The 23,404-nt window shown below is 35.1% G+C and overlaps 1 protein-coding gene across 1 annotated transcript in view; it reads left to right on the top strand.

Annotated features, from left to right (window-relative positions):
• The window catches only part of LOC143233068 (nephrin-like), a 73,304-nt gene that overhangs the window by 11,238 nt on the left and 38,662 nt on the right, over positions 1-23,404 (top strand). The window contains 2 exon segments of the mRNA XM_076468950.1: positions 20,653-20,774; positions 21,447-21,504. Of these exon segments, the coding sequence (XP_076325065.1) occupies positions 20,653-20,774; positions 21,447-21,504 (180 nt within the window).

The raw sequence follows: 23,404 nt of genomic DNA, 5'->3' as shown, positions 1-23,404 counted from the left end.
ATTATTCATTGGTAAAAGAGTAGCCCAAAAGTTGGCGGTGGGTGGTGATGACTAACTGCCTTCCTTCTAGTCTTACACTGCTAAATTAGGGACGGCGAACACAGAAATTCAAAACAAATTTTGGTTTGTTAAGTTTGAGTTTCGCACAAAGCTACTCGAGGGCTATCTGCGCTAGTCGTTCCTAATTTAGCAGTGTAAGACTAGAGGGAAGGCAGCTAGTCATCACCACCCTCTACCAGTTCTTCATCTTCTGTTTTACCAACAACTAGTGGGATTTATCGTACCATTATAACGTCCCCATTGCTGAAAGGTCAAGCACGTTTGATATGACGAGAATTTGAACCTGCGACCCTCAGATGACTAGTCGAGCGCCATGACGGGCCCAGTTTTATGGTGTGTTTTTAATGAGGCTGGTATGAAATACTGGCATCTTCTCTGCTGTGTGGTTTAAGACCCCCCACGCACCTGTTATGACACTCGCACGTTAATTGGGTATGAACACAGTTTCAAACATCGAACCCTCTAACTGGAAGAGTGGAGAAAAGAGAACGAAATCCAGTTTAACGAGTCTAATTCAACGATATCCTTGGACTTTTCCACATCTGAAGAATTTTCCAGGTGTGTTTTCCCATCCCTCCTTCCCCATTGGTATGGGACAACACCATGCACATTAGGATATCGTCCAGCCGGGTCCGAGTTTTCCTGTCACACTTGGTCTTGCGAGCTCCAAAGTTTGGTGTAGAGTTCGCCAACAAAAGCAAACACGCAACACGAATTAAACAAGGCAAGGTAATCGCATCCTTAAAGTGGCTTGAATAAGCCTTATAAATGAAACTTTGGCCACCAGAGGGACTTAAGGAAACTACTTCAGAATTTTTTCCTTTGTGAAAAGATACACAAAGAGAGTATTTGCACTCTGTCCACTATGCGGAACTGAGCCCCAGAGTTTAGCATGATAAATCCGTAAATCTATCTCTTACCCAATGGAGGTACAGAAATTTCTTAAGATAGTAAAGTAACTGCTTATACATGAAAAATATTTATACACGACTGCTGTTGTAGACAGGGGCGTAGATCCTGTGGGTGATGGGGGTATACATCCCCTCTTCATTTTAGGTGTAGGGTATGGTGCATACAATCATTCAACCCCTACAGTTTGGTCTGTGTAATTGTTTTACTGCATCACAGTCCTACAAACTGTGTGTTTGTTCTTATGATTCCCGTGTTCTTACCAATCGAATTACATAATTAGGCCTAGATGTAGGCTTTTTCAGTAGCCGAAATGTACATCTTTAATATAGGCGTGCTTCTAAGCTTTTCGATCTAAGCGATAGTTCGTAAGTATCAATCACTAGGCCTAAGTATACATGCAAGTATCGTGGTAACAAGATTACTCTGTGACTGCATGTTTAATAGGAAGTAAAGTAAAATAGGAAGTCAATCATAGTTTAAAGGAAAAACCCGTATGAATAAAGTATGAATAAATACTGTGAAATAATTTAAAGTGATGGAATTATAGTTTAAAGTGATTTTAATGGTTAACCTGATATTAATATTGTGTTAAAAGAGTTTAGTATGTTTCGTAATATTCCCATAGATTAATAAAATCGATAGAAACAACATTTCTACCATATAAATAAATAAGAAAAGATTACTTTTGTTTTATTTCATGCAAAGCAACACGAGGATTGACCGTAAGTTTATAACGTCTCCACGGCTGTAAGGGCGAGTATGTTTGGAGTCACGAGGATTCGATTTGGTTTGTTTTGAATTTCACGCAAAGCTACACGAGGGCTGTCTGAACTAGCCGTCCCTAATTTAGCTGTGTAAGACCAGAGGGAAGGCAGTTACTCATCAGCGCACACCGCCAACTCTTAGGCTACTCTTTTACCAACGAATAGTGGGATTTGCTGTCACGTTATAACGTTCCCGCGGATGAAAGAACGAGCATGTTTGGTATGACGGAGATTCGAACCCGCGACCCTCAGATTTATTTAATGAAGTGTCGCGTAACTCAAAACAGGATTACATTGAAAATACGACAATAATTGCTTGAAAAGTATATATTAGCAATCGAAGAACACTGTAAGAAATCTAGTTTATAAAATACAAAAAAAAACATATAATAGATATAGTGTTTCCATTTTACAAGCATTATCCCAGAGTTAAAAGGCGTAACTTTGAATAGAGCAACATAAAAAAACACGAAAGCATGTTATCTGATCATAGGTTAACTCTATTACTCACCACTGTTTTAGGTACTAATTGTGGTAAACATTAAAGAGGCACAAAAAAACTTAAAACCAATGTAAAAAACTTAAATAAGGGATACTAACATAACCGGATATCGAATTATAGATTTTTTTGAAAGTATTAAAAGACTGTAGAGAAAATTACCTTGGAAAATGTTGCAGTGCATTATTGTTTAGAAAGATTAATTTTATGTTATTTAATAATAAACGATCGTAACGCAGGTCTTAGTACTAAAATGAAAGGATACAGTACATGACTGCTTGGAGGTATTCATTTTATTTAATAATAATCGTAAGGCAGGTCTTAGTTCTATACAGAAAGAAAGGATACAGTATATTATTGTTTGAAAAAATAATTTTATGTTATTTAATAATATTCTAACACAAACTCACAAAACTCAAGGACAAAACCAGTTGTTTTGAAAATTGTATTAGCTGCGAACCTGTTTATGGTGGAACACATTTTGTTTTAGGCACTTACATAATACTGAGTTGAGTGACTCAGTGACGACTAACAATGATACACCTTTTTGAGAATGTCTTCATTATGTCATCAAGACCATACATTTCTTATGTTTAAGATTACCGGTGCGTAAAGATCTTTGATATTAATTATAGCTTTAATTATGTCAATCTATATTTTATTCTATCGGTGCTCTAAGCAAGAGATCTGGCCTGGAGTTTAGAAACAACTATTAAAACTAATTTATTCTCGTCAGTCAAAATGTAAAGTTTGGTGTCAAATGTCTTGCTTCTCTAGTGGCTTATACTTAGTGTGTTATATATTATAGTAGAAGTGTTTCCTTAGAGCCTAGAATTTGTTGTTGTTTTTTTCTTGCAAAGCTACACGAGGCCTATCTGCGCTAGTTGTCCCTAATTTAGCAGTGTAAGACTATATGAAAGAAGCTAGTCATCACCACCCACCGCCAACTCTTGGGCTACTCTTTTACCAAAGAACAGTGGGATTGACCGTCGCATTATTATTACTCCCACACGACTGAAAGGACGACAATATTTGGTGTGACTGGGATTCGAACCGGTGACCCTCGGATTACAGAGCCCACAACAAAGCAAGTTTGAAAATAAGTGAAAAAAAACACCTATGATATGCATTTGTAGTTCTAACTTAAGAACAACATACACCATTACTATGCCTTACGAGGTAAACCATATATAAAAAGATATCCATATGCCCCACCAATCGTAACATAGAATGGAAGCTTATGCTACATATTCTTTGGAGTTATACAAAAAAATGAAGTTTGTGTGTCCACTGTTAAATAAGTAGATTCTCTCCTTTCAACAGTTGAGAACACGAAACATACACAAAATGTTTACTCAAAAGTATTCTAGATAGAGTGCATTACTTTATGCTAAGCGATTTTTAATCAAATGCGATCCAGTGGTTAATATGCCGAACTGTCGACCTAAGGTTCCATGGTTCGCCTCCCGTTACCGTCAAGAAAGTAAATATTACTACGTATTTTAGGGCTTTGTTTCTTTTGTAAAATTGATGGTAAAGTTTCCATGTTCAATTAGAGTAGCCGACGAGTTAGCGGCGGGTGAAGTCAAAGAGGTGTTCCTCTATCGCTTCAAAATGAGGATCGGACACCATAGATAGCCTTCGAATACCTTTACACAAAATTTCACAAAAAGCAACAACAATTTGTTTCAATTAAATGATTTTTAAAACCTCATTAGTTCAAGCTAGAGGCCCCGGCATGGCCAGGTGGTTAAAGCGCTCGACCCACAATCTGAGAGTCGCCGGTTCGAATCTCTGTCACACCAAACATGCTCGCCCTTTCAACAGTGGAGGCGTTATGACGTGACGGTCAATCCCACTATTCGTTGGTAAAAGAGTAGCCCAAAAGTTGGCGGTGGGTGGTGATGAGTAGCTGCCTTCTATCTAGTCTTACACTGCTAAATTAGAGACGACTAGCACAGATACTCCTCGAAGAGCTTTGAAATTTAAAACAAAACTTAATCAAGCTAGATTGTGATCTAACGCAGTCAGAAGGGAAAAATTATCGGTTTTTTGATCTGCTGTTTATCGTTAATTATTTTTACATTTTTACCTAAGTTTCGTTTGTCATGGTGTGAAGAACATGAACTCGTGTGTTTGGAGAAGGATTACTTGTTTATTTCTCCTGTAATGTTGAGTAACGATGTGTTACGCGAAATTACCAAATTGGTGCTAAATGGTAAACCGAGCAAAATATTTTGTTTTTGACAATACTTCGCTATTCCAGTGATGACTATCTGTCTTCCCTCTAGTCTTACACTGCTAAATTAGGGACGGCTGGCGCAGATAGTCCTCGTGTATCTTTGCGCGAAATTCAAAAAAACAAATAAGCCCACTAAAAATGTGTGTATTTTTTAAAATGTATCAAAATACTGCACGTTTAAATATTAAGAAATAAGAAAATAATTTCTACTCCTTAATGTTTGCTCTCAACGGAGCTCTATGTTTTTGAAACTAAATCTGTAGGTATTTGCTCTCAACTTAGTTGTAAGTTATCGAAACTGAGCTTGTAGGTGCTTGTTCCTAACAGTTTCTTTAAAAAAAACAAAAGTTGATGTTTGCCACCAACGTAGCCGAACATTATTAAAAATCTATCTGAAGATACTGCACCTTTTTAGTCATATATCAGTCACGGAACAATTAATCAGATTGTTGTATCAGCTGAAGGAAATCAGAAGACAAAGAACCTTCTAAAAAACAGAAAACCACCAGAGCGTAAAAGTGATTTATTTACTATAAAATCTCTCTTCACTGAATATCCCCCGTTGGGACAGCCGTAAGTCTTCGGATTTACAATGCTAAAATCAAGGGTTCGATTCCCCTCGGTGGACTCAGCAGATAGCCCAATGTGGCTTTGCTATAAGAAAATAACACACATACACACTCTTACTGAATATATATATATATATATCACATATACAGAGATAATGTATATTTCATCTTGCAAAGAGGTTAGTTATATTTCTAGCCACCAGAGCAATCTTCTTTTCATGTGTGTAATTGACTTTCATCACTTTACCTTTTTAAGCGAATATTTTTATATTTCATATCTGATCAATTATTTTCCTATTTATTTAACTAATTGTTTCAGCCTAACTTATAACCATTATGTTTTTTACTTGGTAGCGTGCTGGTGTTATTAGAATGTTAATAAACTCGGCTGTAATTTGATGTGTTGTACGTTATGACGTTGAACTGTGTGATACTTTTCTGGTGACCAGGTTAAAGAAACAAGAACAAAGTAAATTCATAAAAGTTTTATAATTCATCCACGTTTTCACTTGTGATTTTTAGCTACAGTTACTAAAACATAATTGTGTTCATGTTTGCCTTAAGTCATTAAAATCCTGTTTTATTCGTAAGCAAAGAAATCACGAAAAACGTACGTTAAAAAGTAGTTCGTGGTATAATTTCGAAAGGAGACGTACAAGGGCTCATCCACGTGTATAATTACTGAACCAGACTGTAAAAAGGGTAAGAGCCTTTAATTAGTACTATATGTTTTTTTCACGTCTATTTCGCGGCCATAAGACAGTGCAATTCTTTCGGATAGAGTTATGACTGAGACAAGTGCTACAGCTACTTCCAAACATTAGTACGGTGAGACTAATCACAGACTTAAAAAGCACGACATCTTCGGTGTTCTTAATTGACGTGAGAGAAATTCAACCAGTATGCATAGGAAACCGACGTCCACGTGCAATGGAGAGTCTTTGGATTTGGTTTGGTTTGTTTTGAATTTCTCGCAAAGCTACACGAGGGCTATCTGCGCTAGCCGTCTCTAATTTAGCAGTGTAAGACTAGAGGGAAGGCAGCTAGTCATCACCACCCACCGCCGACTCTTGGACTACTCTTTTACCAACGAATGGTGGGATTGACCGCCACATTATAACGCCCCCACGGCTGAAAAGGTGAGCATGTTTGGTGCGACTGGGATTCGAACCCGCGACCCTAAGATTACGAGTCGAATGCCTTGTTACTGAGCATTATAATAGAAGCTTAGAAGTGTGTTTCACAACGTAATGCGAGTTGCACCCTGATTATCATTACGAAGTGTAATACAATTTGAGAATAATATGTTTTGGGAACAAAGAAAATCTATATTCAACATTCAACAAGGACAAATGACACATATACGTTTGCTTCTATTGTTTGCCCAAATAATACACGCCCTTCAACAAAATATTAAATATGGTAGTATTTGTATAGCGACTTCATTACTAAGCTGTTTATTCTTTCATATCAAATACATCGAATCACGTGCCAAACGATTTTTTTTTCATTGTTATCCACTTTCGTTATGTAATCCAGAAAAATCCGAACACTTTCCAGAATTTTAATTGTATATAGTTTATTCTGTTTTCAGTTGGTATATACAAAACAACGTAATAACTAGTTTCACTAGAAGTTCCAGGATCATAACGTTTTTTGAGAAAGGTAGCTATTCATTCAATATACGATTATTTCCATAAAAATCAAATTAATTACTTAAATTACTTCACGATTTCAACTTAGCAATCGAACCCTGAGTCACTGGGAACCAGATTCGACACAACAAAGTGATTTAAGATTAATTAGAATTCTTCCTCCAATCAGTAGCTTAATCCTTTCAATCGAGTACGTGATGGCATAATGTTAGGCCTAATAGTATGTTAATATCTACTATCTATGTGAAATACCGCTTTAATTAAACAAAGAATAAATAATTTGCTTAATTCATTACTCACGTTCGGCTTACCAGCATTGGTCGTTTTGTCAGATGAAATTACGTGTTACTTCAGTTTTATCCAGAGAGTCCATTCGGAAAATGAAGAAGTTCTTAGAGGTTTCTTGTTTCTTTCACAGGTTGACATACGATTCGTTGTATAGAACTAAGATTATTATAAAACTAACATATCTCCTGTGATAAAGAACATGAAAAAAACCCTTTGTTTGACATTTTGAAACGTAAAGTCCTCTCCACAGGTGTCATGTTCAAATTGCACGTGTTAATGTTAAAAATATTTTTAGTCTTGGACTAATATCTTTAGAAACTTTAAAATTGCTAACTATTTCAAGACTTGTTATTGTTACTTTGTTGTAATTAATAGCTAAGAATTCTCCACATTTCCATATTGTTTGCTATTTAAGAATTTGTATTGCTATCTGTTTTAAGACCACATGTTGTGCGATGCAATATTCTATATTGTCAGCTCCTTCAGAACTGTCCATTATGTTCTGGCTCTGTATGGTCAGGTGGGTTAAGGCATTCGACTCGTAATCTGAGGGTCGCGGATTCGAATCCCCGTCACACCAAACATGCTCGCCTTTTTAGCCGTCGGGGCGTTATAATGTGACAGTAATTTCCACTGTTCATTGGTAAAAGAGTAACCCAAGAGTTGGCGGTGGGTGGTGATGACTAGTTGCCTTCCCTCCAGTCTTACACTGCTAACTTATGGACGGCTAACGCAGATAGCCCTTCTGTAGCTTTGCGTAATATTCAAAACACGCCAAACCAAAAACCAAATATGTTCTAGTGTAACGTGTTCTGTTGTAAACTATATAGTGTTACCTCCTTCAGGAATTCTCCGTTATATACTAGTGTAACGTGTTATGTTATAAAGTCTATAATGCTGGCTGTTTCAGAATTCCTCATTGTTAAATGGCCTAGCATAGCCTAGTGGTCAAGGAATTCGACTTGCAACCTGAGAGTCACTGACTCAAAGTTCCTTCAACAAATATGATCACCCTCGCAGCTGTAGTAAGGTTATCGTATGACAGTCAATTTCACTAGTGGTTGGTGAAAGATTCCCCCAGATTGTCAGTGGTTGCTGTTGGCTAGTTTTCTTTCCTCTGGTCTATCACTGATAGCGCAGATAGCCGTTGGTAAGAGAGTAGCCCAAGAATTTGCAGTGGGCGGTGATGACTAGCTGCCATAACTAAATTAGGGACGGCTGGCACAGATAGCCCTCAAGTAGCTTTGCGCGAAATTCAAACAAACAAACAATCAAACAAATTTGTGCGGGATTTATTTGAAATGTTTTGCTATGAAAAATACCAAAATTCTGCACATTAAATCATGTATATAAAATGGTATAAGTTAAGCACTCAAACTACATAAGATTTGCAAATAAAATAACCTTAACCAACCAAACTACAAATGAATCAACATATTTCATTTTGCAAAAAACTTTTACTTAGCCTTAAGAAATTAGAACTACTTTTATATAGGTTCTTGTCACCTGTTACTTCTTTCTTTGTATGACTGATCCCTGTGACCACAGCTGTGTTTTTATTATAGCAAAGCCACGTCGGAGCCAACCGAGAGGAATCGAACCCCTGATTTTAACATCATAAATCCGTAGGCTTGTTGCTGTACGAGAGGGGGGCACGCGACCTCAGCTGTAGGTTTAAGGTTGTTGTGTTTTTTTTTCTGGATTACTTGTGCTTATCCAACCGCAGGTACCAAAGACCTATTCCAAATGCAATAAACCTACAGATTTACCGCCATGCCACTAGGGGTCGCAAGTTTAAGGACCGAGGTTCCATTCCCTGTGATGAACACTGTATAGATATCTTATTCACAGCGTTTCGTTCAGTCACAAACAGACTTCTTTTACATGATCACAAACAGCCATTCATGGATGGGCTTCGAGGTAATAGCTGAGAATTGAAATCGATGCTATTATTATCAAAATAATTATTAGGAGAAACTTCTACAAAACGTTACAAAATTACACAAATAAAATACGTGACAACCTGTTTCGGTTATTAATCTAAACGATTAACCAAGTAAAAGTAAAGTTTTTATGTCATTACTAATCACCAGGTGACACATAACATAACATTTTGGCCCATAGTGTTCCGCGGTTTCCAGAGGTTACTCATATGGTGGCAGAAGGCGGAATTCGATATTGGGTCATTTTGTTTGGAAGACAGTTAAACAACCCACTCATCTGGGATCTCATCAAATTCGAATTTGGTCGATCAACACTTTATATGATCACAAGAGGTTTCCAGCTGCACCTCACTTCTGTGTTAAGTCCGTTCAGTATGTAATCATTTAGTTGGATGTAAGAAGTGCTATTTTGTTTCTATTTTTAGTGTTATTCCACTCAATTATATGATCTTCTCTGACCTGATGAGGTATATCAAATAAATCACTATATCTACTATGTTTCTCCATTCTGACATACATGGTCCTTCTGTTATTTCAACATTCATAATGAATATTCAATGTAATGATTCTGCCCTCCATTCCAAGGGGTGGCGTGGTAAATCTATACAGTTAACTTCGTGATTTACTTGGTAGCTGTACTTGTTAATTATTGCTAAAACACAGATATGTGTGTGTAATTATATTGTGGTGAACTTACTATTAATTATTTCTATGTCTGATGATATTGTGGTGTACTTACTATTAGATATTTGTGTGGGTAATAAAACTGTGATGTACTTACTACTAGTTATTTGTATGTGGTGTAAAACTGTGATGTACTTACTACTAGTTATTTGTGTGTGTAGTAAAACTGTGGTGTACTTACTACTAGTTATTTGTGTGTGTAGTGAAACTGTGGTATACTTACTATTAGTTATTTGTGTGGGTAATAAAACTGTGGTGTACTTACTACTAGTTGTTTGTGTGTGTAGTAAAACTGTGGTGTACTTACTACTAGTTATTTGTGTGTGTAGTAAAACTGTGATGTACTTACTACTAGTTATTTGTGTGTGTAGTAAAACTGTGATGTACTTACTACTAGTTATTTGTGTGTGTAGTAAAACTGTGATGTACTTACTACTAGTTATTTGTGTGTGTAGTAAAACTGTGATGTACTTACTACTAGTTATTTGTGTGTGTAGTAAAACTGTGATGTACTTACTACTAGTTATTTGTGTGTGTAGTAAAACTGTGATGTACTTACTACTAGTTATTTGTGTGTGTAGTAAAACTGTGATGTACTTACTACTAGTTATTTGTGTGTGTAGTAAAACTGTGATGTACTTACTACTAGTTATTTGTGTGTGTAGTAAATCTGTGGTGTACTTACTACTAGTTATTTGTGTGTGTAGTAAAACTGTGGTGTACTTACTACTAGTTATTTGTGTGTAGTGAAACTATGGTATACTTACTATTAGTTATTTGTGTGGTAATAAAACTGTGGTGTACTTACTACTAGTTATTTGTGTGTGTAGTAAAACTGTGGTGTACTTACTACTAGTTATTTGTGTGTAGTAAATCTGTGGTGTACTTACTACTAGTTATTTGTATGTGTGGTAAAACTGTGGTGTACTTACTATTAGTTATTTGTGTGGGTAATAAAACTGTGATGTACTTACTACTAGTTATTTGTATGTGTAGTAAAACTGTGGTTACTTACTACTAGTTATTTGTGTGTAGTGAAACTATGGTATACTTACTATTAGTTATTTCTGTGGGTAATAAAACTGTGGTGTACTTACTACTAGTTATTTGTGTGTGTAGTAAAACTGTGGTGTACTTACTACTAGTTATTTGTATGTGGTCTAAAACTGTGATGTACTGACTACTAGTTATTTGTATGTGGTGTAAAACTGTGATGTACTGACAACTAGTTATTTGTGTGTGTAGTAAAACTGTGGTGTACTTACTACTAGTTATTTATGTGTGTAGTGAAACTGCGGTATACTTACTATTAGATATTTGTGTGGGTAATAAAACTGTGGTGTACTTACTACTAGTTATTTGTATGTGGTGTAAAACTGTGATGTACTTACTACTAGTTATTTGTGTGTGTAGTGAAACTGTGGTATACTTACTATTAGTTATTTGTGTGTGTAGCAAAACTGTGCTGTACTTACTATTAGTTATTTGTGTGTGTGGTAAAACTGTGGTGTATCTACTACTAGTTATTTGTGTGTGTGGTAAAACTGTGATGTACTTACTACTAGTTATTTGTATGTGTAGTAAAACTGTAGTATACTTACTACTAGTTATTTGTGTGTGTAGTAAAACTGTAGTGTAATTACTACTAGTTATTTGTATGTGTAGTAAAACTGTGGTATACTTACTATTAGTTATTTGTATGTCTGATGATGTTGTGGTATACTTATTACTAGTTATTTGTATGTCTGATGATATTATGGTGTACTTACTACTAGTTATTTGTATGTCTGATGATATTGTGGTGTACTTACTACTAGTTATTTGTATGTCTGATGATATTGTGGTGTACTTACTACTAGTTATTTGTATGTCTGATGATATTGTGGTGTACTTACTACTAGTTATTTGTATGTCTGATGATATTGTGGTATACTTACTACTAGTTATTTGTATGTCTGATGATATTGTGGTGTACTTACTACGAGTTATTTGTATGTCTGATGATATTGTGGTGTACTTACTACGAGTTATTTGTATGTCTAATGATATTGTGGTGTACTTACTACGAGTTATTTGTATGTCTGATGATATTGTGGTGTACTTACTATTAGTTATTTGTATGTTTATATCCCAATATTTTTAAATGTTTTTCTTTTTCTAAATTATTTTTTGAATTGATTTATTTTTCCATTCGTCAGTTTCAATTAAAATTATCGACTTGTTTGTATATTCCTGTCTTCCTGTGATTACTGTGGAGTTACCCTTGTCTGAGGGTAAGCCGTTAAACTCTTGTCTACCTTTAGGAATCTGAGAGGAAATGTTTTCAGTTACCATAATTTGTAAGGGGATATACATTTTACGTCTTTATATTACCAATAAATTAAAGACTCTCGCTCGTATTAAGAACTCACCCCATTTCGCGGGGATTATGAAAGCTTAACATCAATAATGTAACAGGATGTGCTGACTGGTTTTCATGTATACAAATTGTTGTCTGACGTACCACGTATTACACTCCACCAGCTGGTCGACAGTGGTAGAAATTTTGAAAAACGTAACCATCTTACAATCTCCAAGACAACTGAACCCACAATTTTCTGTACGAAAAACATTTACTTCAGTTATGATAGAAGAATAAATTAGCAACAGAATGTTGGCCATGTGGGTTAAGGCGTTCGACTTGTAATCTGAGGGTCGCGGGTTCGAAACCCCGTCGCACCGAACATGCTCGCCCCTTTCAGCCGTGGGAGTTTTATAATGTTACGATCAATCCCACTATTCGTTGGTAAAAAAGTAGCCCAAGAGTTGGCGTGGGTGGTGATGAATAGCTGCCTTCTCTCTAGTCTTACACTGTAAAATTAGGTACGGTTAGCGCAGATAGCCTTCGTGTATCTTTGCGCGAATTCCAAAACAAACAAGCAACAGAATGGTCTTGTTATGGGATAATTGGAAAATTTGGAAAATTTTGGAAAATTTCGAAGATGAGGTCCTCAAAACTGTTTCTCTAAGACCTCGGAATTGGCACAGATGTGTTGACCACAGACTTGTGAAAGTGTTACTTATTACACATAAAAATCCACCATTCATAAACCACCTGGGTAGGCAACATCCAGTGACGTAACGCACGATAGGGTAACAAGCTTTTATTCCCAGACAAAGTGGGCATCAGTACACGCAACACGTATGCTTAAAGATATTTAGTAAAATATTAAATAACCCAATAGCAAGAAATAAAATGTTTGTAACAAAGTTTAAGAACAAACCCATCAAATCGTTCCTTTTAAGGATAGATACCCTGAGCAAATAATAGAGAGTAAGATAGCGAAAACGAATGTGTATGTTTTTCTTACAGCAAAGCCACATCGGGATATCTGCTTAGCCCATCGAGGGGAATCGAACCCCTGATTTTAGCATTGTAAATCCGTAGACTTACCACTGTACTAGCGAAAATGAACACCAAGAAAAAAGTGACAAGCATATTCTTCGTTATGAAAAATATTTCAAAAGGTATTCAAAGGGATTGCAAATGTTAAACCTTCATACAGTCTTCAAAAGTTATGACAAAACAAAACCTGTGCTAGTGCATAGTTGAACACAATAATGCCTAATAGAGAAGAAAACCTTATGAATGTGGACCTTGTGACAGTGTAGAATACAACTCTAACAATTCGAAATTCACAAAGAAATTACACTCAGCAATATCTGTAATGCTCATCCATAATTCAGAAACAAAGACGTTAGAGGAGGTCAAATAATTCAGAAACAAAGACGTTAGAGAAAGTAACATAATTCAGAAACAAAGACGTTAGAGGAGGTCACATAATTCAGAAACAAAGACGTTGGGGAAGGTCACATAATTCAGAAACAAAGACGTTAGAGGAAGTAACATAATTCAGAAACAAAGACGTTAAAGGAGGTCACATAATTCAGAAACAAAGACGTTAGAGGAGGTCACATACATCAGAAACAAAGACGTTGGGGAAGGTCACATAATTCAGAAACAAAGACGTTAGAGGAGGTCACATAATTCAGAAACAAAGACGTTGGGGAAGGTCACATAATTCAGAAACAAAGACGTTGGGGAAGGTCACATAATTCAGAAACAAAGACGTAAGAGGGGGTCACATAATTCAGAAACAAAGACGTTAGAGGAGGTCACATACTTCAGAAACAAAGACGTTGGGGAAGGTCACATAATTCAGAGACAAAGACGTTAGAGGAGGTCACATAATTCAGAAACAAAGACGTTAGAGGAGGTCACATAATTCAGAAACAAAGACGTTAGAGGAGGTCACATAATTCAGAAACAAACACGTTAGGGAAAGTCACATAATTCAGAAACAAACACGTTAGGGAAAGTCACATAATTCAGAAACAAACACGTTAGGGAAAGTCACATAATTCAGAAAGAAACACGTTAGGGAAGGTAACATAATTCACAAACAAACACGTTAGCGAAGGTCACATAATTCACAAACAAACACGTTAGGGAAGGTCACATAATTCACAAACAAACACGTTAGGGAAGGTCACATAATTCACAAACAAACACGTTTGGGAAAGTCACATAATTCAGAAACAAACACGTTAGGGAAGGTCACATAATTCAGAATATAGCAAAGTACTGAAACAAGGACGAAAAGAAACATTCTTTGTCCGTCTAAAATTGTAAGCCTAATGGAGGGAGAATCCGAGCGAACAGAACTTCTTTCTATCCAATAATATGGCCGGGAACGAATCATTGCTCTGGTAATGTATCGAGACTCTCTTGAGGTTTTCCTGAGGACGGTAGTCAAAGTTATGTATTAGAAGAAAAAAAAAACAGCTAGGAGTAATTAGGCTTAATGGTACGTTAGTAACTATGATAAAATATACACCAGGTGTATATTCACCATTCGTACACCAGGTGGACGAATTTCATCATAGTATTCAACACGATACGTATCTAGATACAAATGTTTTAACAACGATTTGTTACAAAGTTTAGCAGTCTTGTCTGTAATTTATTAAATCTATTACTAACATTGTCTTATTTAAGTACTTTACACTTTACAATATTTTTGAAAATATTTCTCAGTAAAAATAGTTTAACTGTTCACGACAGAAGACGCATAAAGCAATCGTTCGTCAAGTATAATGTAATAGATACAGATAAACACAATTTACTTTGAAACAAACGATAGAAAATAAAACAAAAGGGATTCCACACCTTAAGACTTGTTGTCGTATATTTGATTTTTGTTTAAGACTTTATGTTACAACAGTCAGTCTAATGAATTGATTTTCTAAGGGAAAAGCCTCGACACCAGTGAATCACCAAAAAAATGGTATATATATAAGTTGCGCGGCTGTAGGTTTCCTTACGTTTGAAATGTCTACTTGTGCATGCATAGTCAACAATGACATTATTTAACTGATCTATTTTTCTCACCATTAAAGAATGTCACATCTCATAATATCACGAAAAATATATTTTGAAGAGCGAACTTCACGTATTTAACATACGTAAATAATGCATGTTAAGTCTATATTATGTCGTGGATGTTCTGTAAGTTAACTTTGCAATAAAACAAGGATTACGTTGGTTGGATTGATGTTAACCCTAACCCAAAGCTACTCGAGGACAGTTATTCAACAGCACTCATTACTACGTCGTAGATTACTCGTTACAGACGAAATGTGCGATTCACGATACGTTATAAAGTCACTAAAGGTGAAAGGGCGAACGAGTTCAGCGCTGGAATGCGAACCTGCGTCATGTAGATTTTGAATCGTGCACCTTAACCTCAGGCCATGCGAGGTCCAAATAAAGATTAAAACTTGTAAGGGCAATAGACATGCGAAACGGAAAACAAAGAAGCGTCGTTTCGTTTGGTAATACATTATTCTCATTTTTTTCACTTGAGACATTTCACAAAACTGTTATCATTAATTGATAACTACGTCACTGTTGATAAGGGTATTTACGTACCTAATGACAAGTAGCCTGATTGCTGGCCAATGAAAGAGCAGTTAGTGACACTGTAGATGGTGATTGGTACTCTCAATTTCCCAAATCTTATTTTAATATAAATATTTCGTTTTTAACATATTATATCATAATAAACCCGTACCACGGCCAGTTAGTTAAAACACTCAACTTGTAATTTGAGGATCGCGGATTCAAATCCCCGTCGCACCAAACATGCACGCCCTTTCACCCGTGGGGGCGTTATAATGTGACGGTTAATCCAACTATTCATTGGTAAAAGAGTAGCCCAAGAGTTGGCGGTGGGTGGTGATGACTAGCTGCCTTCCCTTTTGTCATACACTGCTAAATTAGGGACGGCTAGCGCAGATAGCCCTCGTGTAGCTTTGCGCGAAATTCAAAAACAAACAAATATTCATTCAATTTTGGAAGATAGGAAATAATATACCCAGCTTATACGAGATATAGCAAATAAAACCATTGTTTTATTTTTGTAGTGTAAGGTGGCACACTACCTCTTTTGCTTATAAGATCATCTTGAAATCTAATTTAAAAAAAAAAACAACTATAATAAATAAATTAGAAAAATGCTCTAACTTTAAATACGCTAACAATACTCTGGAAAGAAATTATGAAAATACACTAACTTGAAATACATAAACAATACTTACCTTCTTCTATAATTAGGTTTCGTAACTAATGTCTCTAAATTTATATATATATTATTTTAAGGACATTCAAAGCAGGTAGGTTCTACAACGACACTACTAACCATATTTTTAAACGACCCCAAAAAATAGAGAAGGTATAATAACGTTATATATTACTTACAATAATTATATATTAATATAATTACAGTATAATCAGGATTTTCTAAGTTCGAGGTGTAACTATGTTATGAAATAGCGCTTTCTTACTATTTTTTAAGCCTAACAAATATTATCTAACCAGAAACGCGGTGTGAAATATTATCGTCTGTTACTGCTGTTCCACAAGTAGACCATCGATTAGTCTCTTGTTTTAAGGACCGTCTCAGTGAAAAGCTGGGGTAACAATCTACATTCTCTCTTCAGAGCTATTTCCAACTTATCAACAGGAGGGAAGGAGACGACCTCCGGTTGTGTTGTATCTTAACAGACCAATTTCATACACGTGAATCAGATACAGTCAATCATCGTACTTATAGAATAACACCGCCGTCTTGTGCATGTTTTCTATACAAAATGTAAAATTTAGTCTAGGCCTTTTCTCTCTCTCTCTATCTCTCAGTAAGTACACCCCCTGTATCTACGTAACTGAAATGTAAATCGTTACTAAAATGTCTGTGAATGAAGCATTTACCCACATGTAGTTTGACCAGTCTACACGTTCTTGACACTGAAAACAGGGTTATTTTGTAGTGCTGGATTAGAGACACGTACATCAGTGGTTGATTGCAGCCCGATGAAGCTTACATTGTACTTGTGCTGGTATTTTTTTGTATAGTTCTTTAGTTAGAAATATTAGGCTTATTGATCCTGTCGATATCCAGTGATGTTAAATATCTCCAGCCAGTTTTATTGATGAACTACTATTCAGGTCATTAACATAATTAAGGTGTAGCTACTCTGTATCGACTTGTTGTCTTCCAGTGAATCCAGTCAACCTCTTTGCTCGCCACGTCATAAAATTGTACCGATGTTTTTAATGTAACTCTGTCATGTTCCACACTCACATTGCTCTTAATTACTGGTATCTAAGGACGTCCTATACAATTTCTTTCACTTTTAATTACGTCTAGGATATTTATATGATATCATCTCATGGTGACGTTTGTTTTGCACAAAATATAAACTCGAGAGTTTCGCTGGCATAATTTAATAAATGCAGTTGTACTTTGTTGGAAATATAACATTGTAATAAACATTGTTTGGAGGACGTAAGTCTAATAGAAAGGAACATTTTTTTTTGCTCTGAATAATACTTCAAATATACGAGAACATTTCCAAAATTGAAACATTTCTCCATTGAAATTTCATTTACCTTAATAACGTCCTGAGCCAAAATATAACATTCCAAATAATTAGTGGTCTGACGAACAAAATGTTAAAGTTTATTGAAATTTAATTTTCCTATATTTACGTGAATAACATACAAAACCTTATACTATGTAAACAAATATATACATTACGTTTGAGCCCGGCATGGCCATACGTGTTAAGGCGTGCGACTCGTAATCTGAGGGTCGCGAGTTCGCACGCTCGTCGCGTCAAAGCATATTACAAAATATATGCTAATATGAGCTGGACCTCCTTTCAGCTGTGGAGACGTTATAATGTGACGGTAAATCCCACTATTCGTTGGTAAAGGAGTAGCCCAAGAGTTGGTGGTGGGTGGTGATGACTAGCTGCCTTCCCTCTAGTCTTACACTGCTAAATTAGGGACGGCTAGCACAGATAGCTCTCGTGTAGCTTTGTGCGAAATTCAAAAACAAACAAAACAAATACTCTGCTGAATAAAAAACAAAAATCATATTACAAAATATATGCTAATATGAGCTGGACCTCCTTTCGATTTGTAATTGCTTAATGTAGTTACATATTCAGTATTGATACACGTACATTTCGTCAAGTACAAATATTTCATTCCAAATTATTATGATTGTGAATCACAAGTTCACATAACCTTACTCATACATTTTTACGTCTGCGCAGAGACATAACTGCCACAGTATCTCCGGAAGGCTTTTTTTTTTGTTACGTTTTAGTTCACAGTAAATTAATACGAGAGCATAGGATTATATCAAAGCCTTTACAGAGAAACGAACTTCCGAAACGTTCAACAGTAATAACGAGGAAATATGACGTTAGACTTTTAGATCGTGCACCAGCGACAGATACATCACAGATAGATAACTGTTTATTTGTTTTGTTTTTGAATTTCGCGCAAAGCTACTCGAGGGCTATCTGCGCTATTCGTCACTAATTTAGCAGTATTAGACTAGAGGAAAGGCAGCTAGTCATCACTACCCACCGCCCACTCTTGGGCTACTCTTTTACCAACGAATAATGGAATTGACCGATACACTGTAACGCCCTCACGGCTGAAAGTGAGAGCATGTTTGATGTGACGGGGACGTTAGTTACTGAATTATATTTTTTCTTTAACAGAAACAGCATGTTTCAAGACAACTATTATTTTTATCTTATAGAAAGGGCAGATTTCAAATGAAATACCATTGTTTCTGTAATACAAAAGTCATGTTTCCAGTGATATATCATTGTTTCTGTAATACAAAAGGCATGTTTCCAGTGATATACCATTTCTTCTGTAATACAAAACGCAGGTTTCAAGTACCCTGTGGAACCATATTACTGTGAATCATACCTCTCATTTAGATGAAATAAAAGAAAACATTTAATATATTGTGACATAGGAGATAGTGGTAATAAATAGTATATTTAACTCTTAGCACTTTAGTGAAGGCAGTAATATAATTAATACAGTGTTCAAACGATGTTTACTGTTTGAACTAAACTTTCAACTTGAAGTATATAAATTCCATAGCAAAATAGGTTTCAGTTTTGTTTTTTTCAGAGAGATCTAAGCCTAATTTTTGTTTACACTCATAAACTTGTGTTTTCACTAATAGAAACTCAGGTTGGCAGCAGGCTTCCAAAGACTTAAGCAACTATTTGTTTTTGTATTTTTATTTTTAGTCTTTGAACGGAATAGAAAGGTATTTTGGAACAATGATGGTGGTTTTAGTCCTTTCAATTATAAATTCCATTTTCGAAATCATAAAAGTCAATTTCTGTTTATGAAATAGTTTTTCGTATACGTTGTACATTAGCAATAACAACTTATTTTGTGAGCTCACTTATTGTCGTTCTCGTATGATACTTTTTTCTAACAGTAGTTTGATACTTTACCAAATTAATAACGGGAATACTTTGTGGTAAAATAGTCTACTAAAAGGTAGGAAACTACACAACATAAACTTATACTATTCTAACGTGGGTAATCAAAACTTTTATTGTACAGCTAAAGTGTAATGAGGAAATAAGTTCAAGAAGTATATATTCTGAAGAGTTACAAAATGCACAGAACTACACTATTAGTATTTATGAGATAGGCCCGGCATGGCCAGGTGGTTGAGGGACTCGACTCGTAATCTAAGGGTCCCGGGTGCGAATCCCCGTCGCACTAAACATGCTCGCCCTTTCAGCCGTGGGGGCATTATAATGTGACGGTCAATCCCACTATTCGTTGGTAAAAGAGTAACCCAAGAGTTGGCGGTGGGTGGTGATGACTAGCTGCCTTCCCTCTAGTCTTACAGTGCTAAATTAGGGACGGCTAGCGCAGATAGCCCTCGTATGGCTTTGCGGGAAATTCAAAACAAATACTTTATAAGATAGGTTTTAGTTTCTGTACAGCAGGACGCTAATCAGATAATAAGTTGATAGTCGATTAAACATGTGAGATCTAGCACATGGGTATGGAACACAAGTGTGTAAAACCCAGCAACGAAACGTCAAATCGTTGATTTCCATAAGAAAATGCCCCCAAACTAATAGTGTCCATTACATTACAACATTGGTGTTTTCTGTTTATATTTGTTTTATTCACTCAGTAACATAAGACACGTTTAAATTCTGGAATACTTTTTTCTATCCTTACCAACCTGTCTTAAGTTTGTTTTTTTACAATGATTAGTTTACCCATAATAATAATAAAAAGGTGTTTGTATTCACTGCAAAGTTCCGTATTGGGCCATCTGTGTTCTGCTGTATCCGCCATAGGTATCTCCTCTTAATCTTACTGCTAAACTGTTAAAAACGAGGGGTGGAAGGTAAGTATTTTACAAAATATAAAACTACATAAGAAATTATGGATTACGGTAAATAAATATGTAATTCAAAATATCACTACTTGTAGAAAGTTTTTTGGTTTTATTTGTATATTTAATCCATGGGCTTCAAGAGGGAAGTGACATAAGACTGTTCTTATGATAATATATTTGTTTCCTTTGTTGTTATGATCGTGCAACTCGCTTCTACATTTCTGTGTTGTTTTTTTTTCCCGTTAGGGTACGATCCCAGCATTCCTGGTTACCCACGTTATGTTATGATTATCGATTCAAGGAAGGGGACCTACAATCTGAGAGTTTCGGATGCTCAGCTCAAAGACGAAGGAGAATATCAGTGTCAGGTTAGAGGGATAAGAAACGGTAATAATCCAAGAGTTGTAAAGCGAAACGTAACTTCTGATGAGTACTGGCTGAAAGTATTGTATTACCAACAGAAAAACCTTACCACTTACTGAACTAAAATCAAAACTTTAAGAGCTGCTGTATTAATGTTAACAACTTTACCAGTTTTTGAATTAACACCAAATAATTTACCAGTTGATGAATTATCATCAACATCTTCACCTAAATTAACACCAGAAGCTTTAGCAGTTTATTAGTTAACACCAAGAAATGTTAACACCAATAGTAATTTTGTGTTGATGGTCGAACGTAACCTAAGTAAGCCTTTCCATAAAATAATTACTTCAAGAAAGGCTGCGTTACAGATATATTTTAACCTGAAATTTGATCAAAGATTATCAAATGCTTAATTAATTACATCCTTCGTACGACACGTCATACAAAACGCCAATTAGAAGCTTCAAAGCTGCTACAGTAAAAAAAATAAAAAAACAACGAATTACAACTCAATGATTCTTACGTTTTTTCAATATATAATTTAAGATCCAACCTCTACGCATGTTCCTTTTTTGTCAATTTTATTTACATTTATTTCTAGAAAAAAATTTAATTATCTTTATACATATCACCTTTTGTTTTGTTTCTTGTGTACCATAATATCCTTGTTCCAGGTTGGCCCAGCACCAGGGAATATTCCAATCAGAAGTCAGGCAAATTTAACAGTTTTAGGTAAGCTATCAATTAATACTTTTAACATTAATTATAAAACAAAATACAGAAATATTAAACTTGGTAATCACACACGTTGTTATTATTATTATCAATATTCTAACATTAGTATAAAAGAGATAAATCTGTGTCATGCCGATAAATTTTATATAAAGTTTTGTGAAACTACGCTTCTTAACATCCTGCAATCTAATTGAATTGTACTTATAATCAAGTACACGTCTTTACCAAATAAAGAATTCAGACTGAATCATTTGTCACAAATGGTTGATTCGTTTACGAGATATATTTTGGTAAAGCTAATTTTTCAATGCTCATCTAAGACAGTTCGTGTACACTGTTAAACTAATGTGCGTGTGATTACACCTGACTTAGATAACACACATAATTCACACCACAGTTACATTGTTTTGACAACACATCGAACATACAACACTAATGATTGTTCACACAGCAGTACTGATTTACTAATATATCAACAAGTGAACTGTGTGTATTTAGAAAATAGCTAGGATGGTTTAGTAATATATCAGAAACCTGTATTACTGTCTTTTCAACACATTTAGGATTATATCAAAAAGGTAACTCCGTCTATTTACAACATAGTTAGGATAGTTTAATAATATATCAGAAAGGTAACTCCATCTATTTACAACATAGTTAGGATGGTTTAATAATATATCAGAAAGGTAACTCCATCTATTTACAAAATAGTTAGGATGGTTTAATAATGCATCAGAAAGGTAACTCCATCTATTTACAACATAGTTAGGATGGTTCAATAATATATCAAAAAGGTAACTCCATCTATTTACAACATACTTAGGATGGTTTAATAATATATCAGAAAGGTAACTCCGTCTATTTACAACATAGTTAGGATGGTTTAATAATATATCAGAAACCTGTATTACTGTCTTTTCAACACATTTAGGATTATATCAAAAAGGTAACTCCATCTATTTACAACATAGTTAGGATGGTTTAATGATATATCAGAAAGGTAACTCCGTCTATTTACAACATAGTTAGGATGGTTTAATAATATATCAGAAAGGTAACTCCATCTATTTACAACATAGTTAGGATGGTTTAATAATACATCAGAAAGGTAACTCCATCTATTTAGGACGTGGTTAGGATGGTTTAATAACATATCAGAAAGGTAACTCCGTCTACTTACAACATAGTTGGGATGGTTCAATAATATATCAGAAAGGTAACTCCATCTATTTACAACATAGTTAGGATGGTTTAATAATATATCAGAAAGGTAACTCCGTCTATTTACAACATAGTTAGGATGGTTTAATAATATATGAGAAAGGTAACTCCATCTATTTACAACATAGTTAGGATGGTTTAATGATATATCAGAAAGGTAACTCCGTCTATTTACAACATAGTTAGGATGGTTTAATAATATATCAGAAAGGTAACTCCATCTATTTACAACATAGTTAGGATGGTTTAATAATATATCAAAAAGGTAACTCCATCTATTTACAACATACTTAGGATGGTTTAATAATATATCAGAAAGGTAACTCCGTCTATTTACAACATAGTTAGGATGGTTTAATAATATATGAGAAAGGTAACTCCATCTATTTACAACATAGTTAGGATGGTTTAATAATCTATCAGAAAGGTAACTCCATCTATTTACAACATAGTTAGGATGGTTTAATAATACATCAGAAAGCTAACTCCATCTATTTACAACATAGTTAGGATAGTTTAATAAAACATCAGAAAGATAACTCCGTCTATTTACAACATAGTTAGGATGGTTTAATAATACATCAGAAAGGTAACTCCATCTATTTAGGACGTAGTTAGGATGGTTTAATAATAGATCAGAAAGGTAACTCCATCTATTTACGACATAGTTAAGATT

Source organism: Tachypleus tridentatus, chromosome 1 (genome assembly GCF_004210375.1).
Source record: "Tachypleus tridentatus isolate NWPU-2018 chromosome 1, ASM421037v1, whole genome shotgun sequence".
Taxonomy (NCBI): Eukaryota; Metazoa; Arthropoda; class Merostomata; order Xiphosura; family Limulidae; genus Tachypleus; species Tachypleus tridentatus.
The sequence above is the reverse complement of the archived record's forward strand: the minus strand, read 5'-3'. Positions and strand labels throughout refer to the sequence as shown.